Source organism: Sapajus apella, unplaced genomic scaffold, assembly GCF_009761245.1.
Source record: "Sapajus apella isolate SASKATOON/1434 unplaced genomic scaffold, GSC_monkey_1.0 scaffold2, whole genome shotgun sequence".
NCBI classification, from domain to species: Eukaryota; Metazoa; Chordata; class Mammalia; order Primates; family Cebidae; genus Sapajus; species Sapajus apella.
The window spans coordinates 59,705,302-59,722,742 of NW_022436942.1; the positions used below are offsets into that span (position 1 = coordinate 59,705,302).

At 37.5% G+C, this 17,441-nt stretch overlaps 1 protein-coding gene across 1 annotated transcript in view; it reads left to right on the plus strand.

The window, feature by feature from the left end:
- The window catches only part of UTP20 (UTP20 small subunit processome component), a 122,746-nt gene that overhangs the window by 50,769 nt on the left and 54,536 nt on the right, over positions 1-17,441 (plus strand). Inside the window, exons 26-32 of the mRNA XM_032283212.1 lie at positions 1,845-2,011; positions 3,990-4,198; positions 8,967-9,110; positions 10,281-10,360; positions 13,926-14,152; positions 14,837-14,981; positions 17,247-17,334. Of these exons, the coding sequence (XP_032139103.1) occupies positions 1,845-2,011; positions 3,990-4,198; positions 8,967-9,110; positions 10,281-10,360; positions 13,926-14,152; positions 14,837-14,981; positions 17,247-17,334 (1,060 nt within the window). The remainder of the gene's footprint in view (positions 1-1,844; positions 2,012-3,989; positions 4,199-8,966; positions 9,111-10,280; positions 10,361-13,925; positions 14,153-14,836; positions 14,982-17,246; positions 17,335-17,441) is intronic.

Sequence of the window (17,441 nt, forward strand, 5' to 3'; positions counted from 1 at the left end):
CTTATGTATCTTGACCCTGAGTCCATGCATGACAAAGTGGGAAGAATGCATAAAATACTTTGCTGCACATGGGCTGTCTCAACAAATAGCACCTATGTGAGTATTTGATGTACACACTGAACTAGCTACTTTTTTCACAGATCACCATTTTTATTTTTAAGACATATGGACTAAGATTCTTTTCAAACTTGAGTATTTCACAGGCATTTTCTTGAACATGAATGCGGTATGAATCCAGTAACTAAATTCTAGCATTCATGTAGAAATTGAGATGGGAGAAAACTTCTGTCTGGTACTGTGAACCTGACATCTTCCTAATGCTTAAAGACTTTTCTGTTGAGATGAATAGTGACATTAAATGTTAATAAACAAATTTCTTTTTTTGGTTTGCAATAAAATGTGTCAGCATTTAGCATTTCTACATAACTTAGTAAACCAATATTTTCCAAGTAACTAATGCATGTAATAGAATCATGTATGGGTAAAAGATCCATTCAAAGTGCAAGATAGATGGATTTTAGGGTTGGGGAGAGATTTGGAAAATATAATTATTTTTATTAAAATGTTACTGATGTTAACATATAAGTTTATTGTGAATATTTTTAAATGAATTGATAAACCAATATATATATTTTTAATTCCTCAGTTTTCATTTCTAATACAATAACTATCAATAGGTAAAATTTACATACACAAAGCTCTTTGGAGACTTCATTAATTTTTAATAAAGAGATCCTAATAGAAAGTTTAAAAACTAATGTTTTTGAATTTTGAATATTAAGTCAATACTTTTTTATCATGTTAAGAAAGTAGCTTGTATTGTTATTTGGAACTTTATCAGGAGTGGATGTTAAATATTATTAGAGTGCCTATTGAACATGTATTAAAATGATAATGTTAACTTTTTACCGGGAACCATTAATCTGTATTAATCTAGTAGATTTTACTAATGACTCTTTATTTTCTGGGGCAATCTTTATTTGTTTTTATTGCAGCACTGGATGCTATAGTTACAAATGTTGGTATTTTATCTTTACAAGCAAGATCAGCATGTAGTTTTATTTTTGTTCATTACCCCTTCTCAATATCACAGTTATGCCACATTCATACATGAGAAAGACTCTTTCCTTCTTTCTTTATGAAACTTCATAGCATAGAAATTATTTTTTTCTTTGAAATTTTAAAAAGTCCACCTGTAAAACTACATTAGCTTCATGTTTTCCAATAAGTATTGGTCTTTGAGGGTTTTCTTCCTAAGTTCGTTTTGTTTATGTGGTTGTTTTTTTTTTTTTTTTTTTTCCGGAAAATTGGCACTTTTTCATTGAACTCTTTCCAGCTTCCTTCTTTTACTTATAATTTGTATTCTCTAATTTTCTTTTAATCTATATATTCTCATTTTCATTTTTTCTTGATTACACTATCCTTTGACTTGCCTGTTTTTTTCTCCCATAACAAACCACCTTCCAGCCTTTGTCCTTCCTGCTTCCCTTAGCCTTCTTTTTGTTTTGTTTTGTTTGAATTTTTTAATTTTTTTGTAGAGACATCGTTTCACTAGGTTGCCGAAGCTGGCTTTAAACTTCTGAACTCAAGTGATCCTCTGGCCTCAGCCCCTCAAGTAGCTGGGACTACAGGCACATACCGTGGCACCCAGCTCCCTTAGTCTTGTTTTGTTGTTGACTTTTTTCGGTGTCTATGTTAAATAGCTAATTTCTGTTTTCATATTTCTGTGTTTTATAATACATCCCTTTAAATCTCTTGAGTTGTTCTCCTAGCCTTTTAGGCAACAAAACAACTCATATTTTCAAATTGATATGCAAACAAATAATGTGCTTTTGTCTTTTCAGAATCTTGTATGGGCGAATGAAGAATAAGACTGGGAGTAAAACGCAAGGGAAATCCGCTTCAGGCACCCGCATGGCCATTGTTCTGCGGTTCCTGGCCGGGACCCAACCTGAGGAGATCCAGATATTCTTAGACCTGCTGTTTGAACCTGTGAAGCACTTCAAGAATGGTAACTATCAGCTACCTCTCACTCCAATACCTGTTGTCTGCAGTGGACTTCTCACATCTCAGCTTACATTTCCCAACCTTATGGGCATCTTTCTAACAGGGTTGTTCCTCCCAACCTTGATGGCAATCTTTTTGTTGATGTGCAGTTCATTTTAAACTTTGATTGAATTAGGTGAAGCTGACCATTGGCCCTGGGCATTATTGGCACTCTTGTGTTAGAGCCATGGATGAGAAAATGTGTATTTTTTTACTGCATATTAAGGCCATTTGAAAAATGGTGAATACTTACCCATATAGCACAAAGAATAGGTTGCTTCTAAGAAATTCAAAGAACACTGCAAATTAATCTTAATTGTTTGGCATTTATTCGTTCCCTGAGTCAATCATCTATTCAGTAATGATTTATTGAATACTTCCTGTGCCCTGGGCACTCTGTTAAGTTAAAAATAGAAAAGTACAATCTGTGTACTCAACCTCATAGTTGAGATGAAAGGATGTAATCGTGTATACGTCAAGCTAGAGTGCTCTGTGGTATATAATGTGAGTAATTATTCATAACAGTAATGATTGACATGTACTGAGTGCTTACTTTATGCCAGATGTCATGATAGACCCATTTACTTATAACTCACTTGATCCTTCAGACAACCAACCACGTGAGCTGTCATTACTTAATTGTCCCTGTTTTACACATGAGGACACTTAGGCTTAGAAAGGTATTTCACCCATGGTAACTCAGATGAAAAGTGATAGAGTGGGATTCAATCCCAGACATTTCTGATTATGAAATCTCTGTTCCAGTCCAAAAATTGCTTTGCTTGAGGCCAACACAGAGAATTATTTATAGGGTATTCTGTTGCATTTGTTTTTGTATTTTTTCTATGATAATAGGTCCACTGTTAACAGGTTTTCACTCAGTATAATATTGCCCTGTGAAGGAGGTTGGTTCTGATGAATGACAAGAAAAAGTTTTTCTTCAATGTATAACCCTCACTGTAGGAGGATAGGTATAGACGATACTCTTATGGATGACCCGACTGGGTGTATGAATCCATAAGCTCATGATCTCACATCAGATGGGGTTTTTTTCATGATCTCACATCAGATGGTTTGAAGTAAAGGTCAAGCAATAACAATTCATATCTTTTCAGTAAATTCTGAAATTAATAGGGCAGCAGCCGTTTATAAGGGACTCTGATTTTATTTATTAACTAGGGGCTACAAGAGAAATAAACTTGATTCCCAGCCTTCAAGGAACGTATAATACAGAAAGGTATTTTCAGTGAAACTGCCAAACTCAGCAAAGCTAAGTGAAATGGAGAATAAGAAAAGTGTATAGAAAGTTATCAGATGGAGGGCCAGGCTCAGTGGCTCATGCCTGTAATCGCAACACTTTGGGAGGCCAAGGAGGGTGGATCACCTGAGGTCAGGAGTTTGAGACCAGCCTGGCCAGTATGGTGAAACTCTTGTCTCCACTAAAAATATAAAAATCAGGTGGGTGTGGTGGTGGGCGCCTATAATCCCAGCTACTTGGGAGGCTGAGGCAAGAGAATTGCTTAAACCTGGGAGGTGGAGGTTGCAGTGAACCAAGGTCACGCCATTACACTCCATCCTGAACAACAGAGCGAGACTCCGTCTCAAAAAAAAAAGAAAGTTACTAAATGAAATAAGAGACTATTCGTAACTCAGGTTTTGAGGGATAGTGTAATGAAATTGGATGAGAATTAGGCTTAGAGACTTAGTTCTGTCACAGATTTCTTACCCTCTTATTCCTTAGTTTCTTCATTTCTAAAATGGGAGCAGTTAAACTTGCCTTATCTAGCTCATGGAATATTTGAAAGAATCAAAAAGAGATAATATATAAGAAAACAGTAGAAAATACTGTATTCGTGAGGGAAATGGAAATAACACTACCATTATAAATAGTAACAAACTAATATTTTACCTTTCATGACCTCTCATCCTCTTTGTTTCACTAGGAGAGTGCCATTCTGCAGTCATTCAAGCAGTAGAAGACTTGGATTTGTCTAAAGTTCTTCCTTTAGGCCGTCAACATGGTATCTTAAACAGCCTTGAAATAGTATTGAAAAACATTAGTCATTTGATCAGCACATACTTGCCAAAGATTTTGCAGATATTGCTCTGTATGACAGCAACCGTATCACACATTCTTGACCAACGAGAGAAGGTGGGAGATTCACTGTAGATGCTTTCTTCTTGGGCTAATGGGTGTCTGTGTTTTACCTGGGCATTTGGGTTGGGCCTGATTTACTAACACTCTTCCTCTCTAAATCCTTATGCAACCCTTTTGAAAGTATCTTTTAAAAACAGTCTTCCACATAATGGGACTCTTTGCTGTTATAAATATTTGCTAATGACTAGAAAATGCAAATTGTATCAAGTGTTTTGTTGTTGTTGTTGTTGTTTTTGAGACAGAGTCTCACTCTGTCACTTGGGCTGGAGTGCAGTGGACCAGGCTGGAGTGCAGTGGCACGATCTTGGCTCACTGCAGCCTCCACCTCCTGGGTCAAGTGATTCTCCTGCCTCAGCCTCCCAAGTACCTGGGATTACAGGCGCCTGCCACTATGTCCAGCTAATTGTATTTTTAGTAGAGACAGGGTTTCTCCATGTTGGCCAGGGTGGTCTCAAACCCCCAACCTCAGGTGATCTGCCCTGCTTGGCCTCCCAAAGTGTTGGGATTACAGGTGTAAGCCACCGCGCCTGGCCAAGTATATATTTTAAAAAGTGAGTGGGTTAGTTTTCCGTGTTTCTTAGAAATCCAAGTCAAGTGCTTGAGCTGGTATTTCTTAGATTTTAATTCCAAAAGCCTAGAAGTGTAAGGCATCTTCCAGAATGGCTGGAGAATGAAGAGACCACTGTTACCATCAGCACTGTTATGTTGAGAGTTTCCTAGAAGTCTTTAAAAAGTAAATGCTTACCTACAATAAGTGCAGTGTTTTGAATAAATCTAAGTAACATGAGGCAAGACAAACCAGCTGGCCAGCTGCCAAAAGGTGCTCAGGAAGTGCTTTCTAATTATATTCAAAACTATTTATGTTTTGTTGAAATAGATCTGTGGACATGAGTGTACTGTTTGGAGTTTAGGGAAATAGTTCATAATGTCTTACAGACTGAAGGCTTTTGGGAGAAAAATGCAACTCGAAGTAGAGCTCCAGACTCAGATTTCTGCTGTTGACTCTCAGTTAATTCCAAATAGGCAGTTTTAATTTGGCCAAAATTTATTTCATTTGATTTCTAGATATGCCCAATGAACTACCTCTCAAATACAATCATGATAAGTGAAAACTGACTGCCAAAATTTTAGGCTGTTGGTTTGGGCTATGCATGGATGTGAATCTGCTTTAGGAATAAAATAATATTCTCTGATAACCAAGATGCAGAGATTTAGAACGTTTCTTCCATTTTGGTAGGGACCATTTTGTTTTTCTCATTCTTTCATTCATTCCTTCAACAAATGTTAATTGAGTCTCTACTATGTGTCAGGCACTGTACTAAGCACTGGGAACAGTCAACAAAGCACACAGACATTTATGTTCATTTATTTGTTCATTAAGTACCTATTGAGCACCTACTGTGTGCCAGACATTGTGCCAGGTGGGGAGTGAGACATGTGAGGACTCAGTGTATGGGGAGAAAAAGTATAAATAAATATACACATAATTAGAATAATGTCAGAGGGAAGTACATTCTGAGAGGCAAATATAATGAGGAGACCCTTCTGCAGGTCCCTGAGGCTCATTCTCTGTGTGGCTGTTGTTGAGATTCACTTGGGACAGCTAGCAAAATATTAAGGAAAGCTATAGATTAGTCTCTAGCCTTTTGGAAGGCTGAAAGGTTTTACTGGGACAGGCCGAAGGCAGCTGATCCATTATGTTAGGGAAAAGATAGAGATGATAAAGGCTTTCCCAGTTTAAATCTGTTTACCTCACATCTCTTTGTCTCTACTCTGTTTACTCATGTAAATTTTGTGCTGGATGGTCCTCTCAGGGGGAGATCAAAGGGGAATTACCTGGTAATAGTGTTAACTGTGGGCCTAAAGCCTAAGTTTTTTATCATTGGTAAAACTGCTCTTTTAACCATGTTAATGATGCACAAGCATGTTGACTTAGAACCTCTGTTATGAATAAATGTGTGAATATACAGGGGATCTTGATCCCTGGGTGGGAGTGGTCTTGGCATGTTGTAAGAGTCACCTAAGGTGAGGATGAAAAGGTAGGTCGTGCAGGCTCTGTAGGACCTTGTAGGCTATGACGAGAGGGTGAATTTACTTCTAAGGATAATGGAAACGGCTGAAAGGCTCGAAGCAGGTGAGTGATAAGGTAGTGTTTTAAAAATACAGCTTTGGTTGCTTTGTGGAAAAGAGGCTGTGGGAGGCCAAGAATGGAAGCAGAAAAGTCTTAGAAAATTCTTTCTCTGTTATATGAGAGTGTAATAAGGGCCATAGGGGGGAATTAGGTGAGAATCTTTTTATGTCTTGTAGCAAGAGATAGTGACTTTATCTGTATATGGGTATATCAAATTGTGAAAGGTTTGCGGTCTTATAAAGCCTGTGTAGTTCCTTCACATTTTTGGTTGACTTAGAAGTTACTTAGCAATGCAGCCTCACTCCCAAGTCAATAATTAGTAGCTCAGAGGATTATTTATGTAATTTCACAGTTCATTCGTTAATGAGATGTTAAGCTTGTGACAGGTGTGAACTTTCTTATATTTACTTTTGAAATTCTTGAACCCATCCAAAGAATTCCTTAAAGTGAATTATTGCACAGTAGTTTTGCTTAAGTAAGTTAAAGTTCTACAATTTTGTGCTTGAGCCCAGTTATATATTTACTTTTCTGTGTCTTCAGAGCATTGATTGGCATTTGAAAATTGTTGGTTTGGGGGAGTTTTTGTACATTTAAACAACAGTGTAACTTATAAAAATAAACAAACTCAATCATAACGACTGTTGCTCTGGAATTAAAGTCTACGATGGCTGGCTTTCAAGGTTTTTCCTCTAGTTTATTCAACGATTATTTAGTAAATTGGGCAGCTGGCACTTTAGTTACAGAAATGAATAGAATATACAGATTCTACTCAATGGAAAGGGTGGAGATGTGTGGGGAGTGTCTGTTTGACATCATGTTTGCAATTGTGAGTTTCATATTTGCCCCAGATACTGTGTTTTTTCAAATATCAGAGTTAATATTTTATCTTTCACCAAACTTGATGCAGCTGATGAAAATATTGCTAGTAGAATTGAAGCAGAGCAGAATGACTTGTAACTATATCACCTTGTGCTTGCTTACCTGTCATTTCCTTTGTAACTTGTATAATGAGATAATTAGCTATGATAAGTAATTTTCCTATTATTTTTCTTCATGTTATCTTGGCCATAAGACTTGATATTCACTGTATGAGAGCATTTGTGTTATATTTATAAATTGCAAAGTGGCTTTTAGGTTTTGACATAGGTAATTAAGATGATATATAAAAATAAATTATCACTTGTATGTCTAGAGCCCACAGTTTACCATTAATCAAGTGAGAAAACAATTAGGGGTTGAATCTTCTCCCATTTATTTTATTTTGTTTTATTTAACATTCTGTGCTAGGGAAAAATCCTTCTGAGGTCCTTGTCTCTCCCCTGCTTGGCCTAAAGCTCTTCATTCTTTAGTACACAGTAGAAATCTGCCTGTTTCATGAAGCTCTATCCTGAAATTTGTAGTAATTTCTCCTATTGAAATATCTGTGGCATTTTCAGTCTCTCACATACAGTCAATAAATTTGCCTTTAATAAGATTTTCAGTTGAATTGGGGTCAGGACCGTGGCTGGCCACTAAAGCCATTAGTAGGGACTCAATAAATTGTTCTTCTCTGAGTCTGAACAAATTGTCTGCATATTTGTGATTTTATAACTCCCAGGGAAGGAGATACCAGTGGAAGTAGCAATATTTGTCATTTTAAAGATTTGCTTTTATTTCACACTCATTCCAGCCTCTATGCCTCTAAATAGACAAATCCTATTTCTTTCTAAATTGCATTTTCCCTTCAACTATGTATGTTGAGATCCTCCTATCCCTTGATTCAGTCACCTCATCCTCTTGCCCTACAAGAAGTATTTCACTGTATGGAAAGATCATAAATTCCTTAACTAGTCCCGTAGGCTAATTTTAACAAGAATAATTTATAATTTCTAGTCTTAAGTAAAATAGTAAGTATGAAAATAAATACAAAAATGGCTTTTATTTGAAATGAAGATTTAACTTTTTCCCCCTAATATAAGCTATTATGATGGGGGGAGAAAAAAAGTTGTCTGGGTACGGTGGCTCATGCCTGTAATCCCAGCACTTTGGGAGGCCGAGGAGGGCTGATCACAAGATCAGGAGATCAAGACCATCCTGGGCAACATGGTGAAACCCCCTCTCTACTAAAATACAAAAATTAGCTGGTTGTGGTGGCATGTGCCTGTAATCCCAGCTACTCGGGAGACTAAGGCAGGAGAATCGCTTGAACCTGGGAGGTGGAGGTTGCAGTGAGCCGAGATCATGCCACTGCACTCCAGCCTGGCAACAGAGCTAGACTCCGTCTCAAAAAGAAAAAAAAGTTCTGCTTTGTTTAGAATGTTCTGTTTGTGGGAAGAAATCAGGACTTAAATAAGAAAGTAAAACAATGTAGAATGCAAAACAACTATTCCAATTCTAATAGTGTTTTTTCTTAAGGATAACTAATGTGACTACAAGGTGTGATATTGTTTTAAGACTCTGCTTTCTTTTCTTGTTCAATGAGAAAAGTAAGACAGTTGGCTTGGTTGGCATTCCATGTGAATCAAGTCAACAGATTTAGTAACAGGATTTCCAGTTTGATTTTTAGCCACTGAGCAAGAGTGCCTCTCTGAGGAATCAAGGATAAAAATGATATATATGTATTTTTTTAAATAGAAGATCTTTGTTTTACAGATACAGCTGAGATTTATTAATCCATTGAAAAATTTAAGACGTCTTGGAATCAAAATGGTAACTGATATCTTTTTGGATTGGGAATCATATCAGTTTAGAACAGAAGAAATTGATGCTGTGTTTCATGGTGCAGTTTGGCCCCAGGTAAACCTCGATTTCTGCATCTGCCTGTATACCTGTGTTTTTTCCTTTATTACTAACTCACCAACATAGCTACCACCCAGACATGAATGTGTACCCTGAGCCCCAGTTTCTTTTACATTGAGCCCTTCTTTCTGGAAGTTTTTAGAACACTTTTCTTTGCCTTCACTCCCATCTAAAACTCAAGAGTTAATTTCTGCTATACCACGGCCTTTACGCTTAAGATTCAATTGAATATGAATGTGTCTCTTAAGCAACTGTAACATAACCTTTTTTTCTTTTTTGAGACAGAGTCTCGCTCTGTTGCTTAGGCAGGAGTGGAGTGGTGCAATCTTGACTCACTGCAACCTCCACCTCCCAGGTTCAAGGGATTCTCCTGCCTCAGCCTCCTAAGTAACTGGGATTACAGGCATGCACCACCATGCCCAGCTAATTTTTGTATTTTTAGTAGAGATGGAATTTTGACATGTTGGCCGGGCTGGTCTTGAACTCCTGACCTCAGGCGATCTGCCCACCTTGGCCTCCAAAAGTGCTAGGATTACAGGCGTGAGCAACTGCGCCCGGCCTGTAACATGACTTTTATAGCACCTCACATAGCCTTGCCTCTGGCTTTTGACAAGCATGAGGGAAAATATGCAGGTGTTTTTTATTACATAATTTTTTAATTTCTCTGGTTGTAACCCCTTGGAGATGATAACTGCTGTAGGTGTAGACTGTAGGAGAGATTTGATTTTAAGAAATGTTTCAGCTGGGCACAGTGCCTCATGCCTGTGATCCTAGCACTTTGGGAGGCCAAGGTGGGTGGATCAGCTGAGGTCAGGAGTTCAAGACCAGCCTGGCTATCATGGTGAAACCCCATCTTTACAAAAAAAAAAAAAAAAAAAAGAAATGTTTCTAGGTGCTTGAGGTCTCAGTCATTTCTGACACTCTGAAACCTAAAATATCAGTTCCTTTCAAGTGTCTAGCACTTCCATGCATCACCTTTGCCATTTTTCCTATGTAGATGTTCTTTTGGATTGCTTTATACTTTTTCTTATTCTGTCATTTGGATATTAATCTCTGTCCCTTGTCATTTTCATCCTCTGCTGTGATTTCTTTGCCTGTTAGTTATTTGTGGTTTTTCTACAGTTTGGTATGTGTATTTGGTATTCTGTTTTTTACTTTGTCTCCTAGATCAGCAGGCTTGGATCTGAGAGTCAGTATTCTCCCACTCCTCTGCTGAAACTGATTAGTGTCTGGAGCAGAAACGCAAGGTATAATTTTTCTTTTTTCCTCCTTTAAAAAGGGCAGTGTTTTAGATGAATCTGGTTAAAGCAGTTCAGGGACTATAATAATATAATTTATCATCTTTCCATACAGTCAACTACTTTAGGTATAGTTAAAGAGAATGGGACAGCTGAGTAAAAGCAAGGAAAGATCTCAAAATACATAGTTTAAAGAAAAATGCGGCCATGCACGGTGGCTCGTTCCTGTAATACCAGCACTTTTGGGGGCAGAGGCAGGGTTGCTTGACCTTAGGAGTACGAGAGCAGTCTGGGCAACATATGAGACCTTGTCTCTACTGAAAGTCAAAAAGATTGGCTGGGCATGTGGTGCACACCTGTAGTTCCAGCTATGTGGAGGCTGAGGTGAGAGGATTGCTTGAGCCCACAAAGTCGTGGCTACAAGGAGCCATGACCATGCCACTGCATTCTAGCCTGGGTGAAAGTGAGACCCTGTCTCAAAAAAAAAGATAAATTGCTTGACAGTGTATATAGCATGATCCAGGAGTGTGTCTGTGTGTATTAATATGAAATTAAATACAAGCTGTCTAGAAGGACACATGGAAACTGCTAACGATGTGACTGTAGCATGTGGAGGTTTAGGTGGACCAGAGCAGGGAGAGGAGACTTTTCATAATACATCCTTTGGACTATTTGAATTTTTTATAATAATTTAAAAGGAAAAATAGGTAAAATAACATCTTACAAAGTAATGAAAATTTTAGAGTATGTATTACAGCTCAACCCAATACCTTTTTTGTGATTTTTACAGTTTGATTGAAACTTGAAAATTGTAAGTATTAGAATTGATAGAGATGTTCTTGTAATGTATGTAATAATTATGTCAGCAGTTTGATTTGGCCTGGCAAAGGGAGAAACAGAATGTGAAACACACAAGCTAGTTATATCATCACATAAATATTATCATTTTCTGCCTGCTTGCTTAAAAATAAACACAGGCGTGTAATTGGCATTCTATGTCTTTTTCCCAGTTCCCTATGAAAATGAGGAAAACCTCACAAGCTTTCTCAATTTTCTAGCCCATTGTCTTCTTTGTGAAACTCCACCTAAATGTATATTCAGCTCTCATGGTCAGAGAAGGTTTTATTATTGATTCAGTGGTGTTAATGTCCTAGTCTTCATTTTTACAAAGCTGGAATCATACTGTATAACTGGCTTTTGATTTTGCTTTTTTCATAAATCATTACATCATGAACATTTCTTCATGTTGTTAGTCTTCAAAAACAAATGAAAAACCTTGACACTGTCTTCCTCAGAAAAACTTGTTTATTTTACTAATAATAAATTCTCTACATTTATTCCCCAGTTTGACACAGCAATTTTATGTCTTTATCATTAGACATTTGCAAGCAACATTTCATAGGCATACTTGAGAAATGTTATATAGTTTTGTCATTTCTATGCAAATAAGCCATGAAGGACTTTAATCCAAGAAGACTTTACAATAGAGACTCATTTTTATATTAGTTGGATCTTTATTCAAGATACTGAGCCACATGTTGGATGCCACTTCATTCTCTTCTGCAATTTCTCATTATTTGGTTGGGGAAATAGAAGCATAGCAATGGAAGAGTTCGGCAGCAGAACCTCTTTTTCTCTTTTATACATAACACTTACCTGAAAGAAATCTCTGGAAGGGTTGACTTCCCTTGGAATCCACATAGCAATAGATATGCATATGAAGTTGTGTGTGGAAGAATTAATGAATGAATATTTCAGAACCTTTTTGATGGGAATGTTACTTTTTAATGAAAAATATAGTTACATTTTGCAGTGTAGTTGCAGTTTACGTAATGTCAATCAGAAATTAAAACAGATTTTTCATCTAAAGAGAAGTCTAGCATTTTACTAGCTTATAAGTAAGTTTAAATTGTCTCTGAAATTAGGTGGACTTGGGACAACAAAAACTTACTAACTAGGATGAGCATATACTTTTTTGTCCAAACTGAAAAACTCCTGAGGGTGAAAAGAAATGTAATAAATAAGTCAAAACAGCTGATGTAAGCTGGGACTTCCGAGGCCCCTCTCTCAGCTGCTGTGGTTCTAGTCACCACAGACCCAGCACAGCACAGTCTCTTCCTCCTTCATGCTCTTTCCAGCTCTGTGAGGCCCTGCTGTCATCACATGCTGCCTTTGTTTTATTCATCTATCTTCATAACTTATTATCTACAGCTTTTTCAGGGCAAAGACCATTTCTCATTTATTACTCCACAGAGGGTTACACATCTTAATCCATGTGTGGTTGATAGTCATTGCATGTTGTCTGAGTGATTGGAATTGCTGATTGGGCCATACATGTTAGCATGTAGCATGCCCATTGTACTGTGGCAACAAGTTATGTTGGTCAAGGGAAAGCAGTTTGGTCACTGGGAAGTTGCATTGTATTTGAATGGACTCTTGCTAGGACTTTACTTGCAGTTGAAAGCAGTTCTCTTCCCTTTTCTGCTAGAAAAAGTTTAAGACAACAAAACAACGTAGTGGTTAAGAGCACAGTCTCGGAAGCCACACTAACCTAGCTTCAAATCCTAGCACCACGGTGTGTTCTTTTGGTCAGGTTGGCCTCTGAGCCTCAGTTTTACCACCTGTAAAAAGGATATAATAACAGAGCTACTTCATTGGTAATAGAGATGATAATATAAAATGTTTTATGTAGAGCCTGCCCGTACAATGCACAATATGTGTTGGACAAAAAGATATATGAATTGAACCTCGTAGAACTTTTCTGTCAGTTTGTCAATGCTAAGTATGTTAAAGCTCTCAAGCTCTTTTTATTCCCAGTGATGATGAATTGATAAAGCCAAACTATCTGAATTGTTTCTGTTTGACCTTCTTACTAATTGCTAGGATTGCATATCTGACTGAATCAACTGCTGGTTTACCCTTGGCTGGAAAGCCTTTGTCTCTCTGCCCTTGTTGGTGCATTTCCACTACGAGGGATATTTATAACTTTCATGTGAGTCTTTCATTATTGAGGATGGACTCATCCCCCTCTCCCAGCATTGAATGTTGCATATCCTAATCAACAAACTCTTTTTTGGTCTGTACTCTTAACTCCTACATTCTAGAATGCAGGGTTTTATGTGAGTGTATAAACATTCATCTTCTAGGAAGTTTAAAATTGAAAAATAATCTGTTTTCAATAGGTCTCTTTTAGAAAGAGCTTAGACATTAGAGTTAGATTGTGATTCAAATCTCAGCTCTATTACTTATTAGCTCAATGGCTTTGGACAAATCTGTTTTTTCATCTGTAATGTGGGGATAATGACACTATCACATAGAGATGTTGTGAGAATTAAATAAGAAATATATATATATATATAAAGTGCCTAAGTAATGTGTTTGTAAGGTCATTCTTAAAATTATCCATCAAATTGTAGATTATAAAGTAATACCTCTTTTGAATAATCTTAATGTTGATATACACACACATATGCATATATGTTTGTTAAACTCAGTGTGAAAATTCATATGGACATCTTTTTAGAAGTGAGCATATTGAAAATAAGATGACTACTGCAATGTTTTTTTCTTCCAGATATTTCCCTTTGCTGGCTAAACAGAAGCCTGGGCACCCAGAGTGTGATATCCTGACGAATGTTTTTGCAATTCTCTCAGCAAAGAATCTTTCTGATGCCACAGCCAGTATTGTGATGGATATAGTTGATGACCTTCTTAACCTTCCAGATTTCGAGCCCACAGAAACAGTTTTGAACTTGCTGGTAACTGGATGTGTATACCCTGGCATAGCAGAAAACATAGGTGGTATGTATGCTGACAAAGCAGATAATTCTTAGACTTCTGATGTAGCAGTTGTTTCCTCAGGAGAGAAAAATAATCAGTACAATTTGACTCACTTGAGAGCTTATGCTCATAAGTTTCTTTTCTCTGGGAGCTAATGCTGATTTATATAAACTGAGTTTTCTTTGCCGTTATGACAATAGATTATTTACTCTCCACAAAGTCTCAACCTATCCTCCAGGAAATTATGAAAATGATTTCTACTGTCATGTCACTACATTCTTCTTACCATATTATCCCAAGTAATTCCCTTACTATTACCAAAAAAATGGTTTAAATAAAGCCTCAGGGGTCTCTTAAATAAGTTCTTGATTTAGCTAGTAACATAGCTATTTTTAATAAGAAGAAAGTTTTTGGCCAGGCGTGGTGGCTCACACCTGTAATCCCAGCACTTTGGGAGGCCAAGACGGGTAGATCATCTGAGGTCAGGAGTTCAAGACCAGCCTGACCAACATGGTGCAACCCCATCTCTAAAATATTAATAATAAGAAGAAGAAATAAGAAAAAAGAAAGTTATTTATTTGGAATCGAAATTTAACTAAATGTTTGTAATGGTTGAGTGCTTTTCTTGTCTGTCATCATGAAGTATTGTGTGATTATGCCTTAAGAGAGTTTAAAATCAAAACAGCAATCACTTATCTATTTCAGAGTCTATCACAATAGGAGGAAGATTAATTCTACCTCATGTACCTGCAATTCTTCAGTATCTCAGCAAAACCACAATAAGCGCAGAAAAGGTGAAAAAGAAAAAGAATAGAGCACAAGTCAGTAAAGAGCTTGGCATTCTTTCAAAGTAAGTGATATATTGATACTTAAAAGGCAAAATTATCATCCTTGGTTTTAACTTATTTAAAAAAAATCATTATTTTGGCTGGGCATAGTGGCTCATGCCTGTAATCCCAGCACTTTGGGAGGCTGAGGTGGGTGGATCACCTGAGGTCAGGAGTTCTACAGCAGCCTGGCCAACATGGCAAAACCCTGTCTCTACTAAAAATACAAACATTAGCTGGGCATGGTGGTGCATGTCTGTAATCCCAGCTACTCAGGAAGCTGAGGAAGGGGAATTACTGGAACCTGGGTGGAGGTTTCAGTGAGCCAAGATCATACCACTTCACTCTAGACTAGGCAACAGAGTGAGACTCCATTTCAAAAAAAAAAACTTGTTATTTTGTTTTTCAAGTGTTTGAACCTGGTAATAAGAAGCTAAAATGTCTTTTAGTATTTTTAAAATCCCTTTACTTTTAAAAGTTAATGCAGAATTTCCTTTCTCTGCTGGAATACTTACTAGAAACTGTTTATGACGTCTGCCTTTATTTAATACAATTAAAGGGAACAGATTTTTCAAAATCCTAAAGTAGACTAATAGATTTGTTTAGCCTTTGTGTATTTTGAGTTTTGTGGAATTACAGATTTTTACTCCTTAGTGTAATGATAAAAATAATTAACTTAAAAGAGCAGATTGTTCTGTTTTTTGAGTCAAGATATCACAATGTTTTTTAAGGAGTCTGTTTGACAGTAGACCTACGAGTGTATAATTGTGATCTTTGTAAAGGGAAAGTTCAATAAACCTGAGTGCAAGAAACAATTCTGTCTTAAATTTTAAATTGACCATTACAAGACTTAGTTGTTGAAAATGGATTTTTCTGTTACTTACAACAACATCAACAAAACATGATATGTAAGAATCTTCTAGAAACTTCTTTGCAATGGTTTTTTTTTTTTGTGGATAGAATCTTGCTCTGTCACCAAGCTGGAGTGCCATCTCGGCTCACTTCAACCTCCACCTCACGGATTCAAGCCATTTTCATGCCTCAGCCTCCCAAGTAGCTGGGACTACAGGTGCCCGCCACCACGCCCAGCTAGTTTTTTTGTCTTTTTAGTGGAGACTGGGTTTCACCATGTTGGCCAGCGTAGTCTTGAACTCCAGACCTCGTGATCTGCCCACCTTGGCCTCCCAAAGTGCTGGGATTACAGGCATGAGCCACCACGCCCAGCCTGTAATGATTTTTTAATACTCTTGGATTTCTAAGTTATGCATAATGGGAAATCATACTAAATACACTCATTAAATTCATCCCAGGCTATGTGGTAAGGGAAAGATGATGAGAGAAGATTAAGTACCAGAAAGACCAGAGTTTGAAAGACCTGCTGTACTTCTTCCTAGCTGTGACATGTCAATTTCTGTGGGCCTCAGTTTTTCTTGGGGCAAAATGAGGCTGATGATTTCTATATTGCAGGGCTATTGTGGTTGTTAAATTGAAATACTGTACGTAAACTCTTAATTTAGCTAGTAACATAGCTTTTTTTTTTTTTTTTTTTTTTTTTTTTTTTTTTTTTTTTTTTTTTTTGAGACGGAGTTTCGCTCTTGTTACCCAGGCTGGAGTGCAATGGCGCGATCTCGGCTCACCGCAACCTCCGCCTCCTGGGTTCAGGCAATTCTCCTGCCTCAGCCTCCTGAGTAGCTGGGATTACAGGCACACGCCACCATGCCCAGCTAATTTTTTGTATTTTTAGTAGAGACAGGGTTTCACCATGTTGACCAGGATGGTCTCGATCTCTTGACCTCGTGATCCACCTGCCTCTGCCTCCCAAAGTGCTGGGATTACAGGCTTGAGCCACCGCGCCCGGCCAGCTATTTTTAATAAGAGGGAAGTTATTGGCCGGGCACGGTGGTTCATGCCTGTAATCCGTGAGCTACCACACCTGGCACTTAAAAATGTTATTTCTTTGCAAAATAAAAAAATTACTAATTGCCAGATTATAGCATTGGGGTTCACTCTAACCCACCTATTCACCTGTTCACTCTTACCCACACAATCAGATACTGCAAAAGAAATAGAATAGTAGCCATGAGCTTGATTTTGGAGGGGAGTAAGAATGGGCACAGCTAAATAACTAAAGTAAACTTTTAAACGTGCACACATGCTTAAAAGCTAGCTGTGTGTTGGAATGCTAAAATCGTGTCTTTAGTCACCGATGTTTTGCTGCAAAAAGTTTAACTTCCTAGAGAAATTACTCTTGTATATATTCCTTACGTATCCATTTTTTCCTTCTTTAGGATCAGCAAGTTTATGAAAGACAAGGAACAAAGTTCTGTACTCGTTACACTTCTCCTTCCGTTCCTCCACCGTGGCAATATTGCTGAGGTACGAACTCATAGGACATTGACTTTGTCTTTAGCGTGGCACTTTATCACTAAGTTTACTTGTGAGCCGCAATTTTACTGGCTAGATTTTGAGATGCATTTATCCCA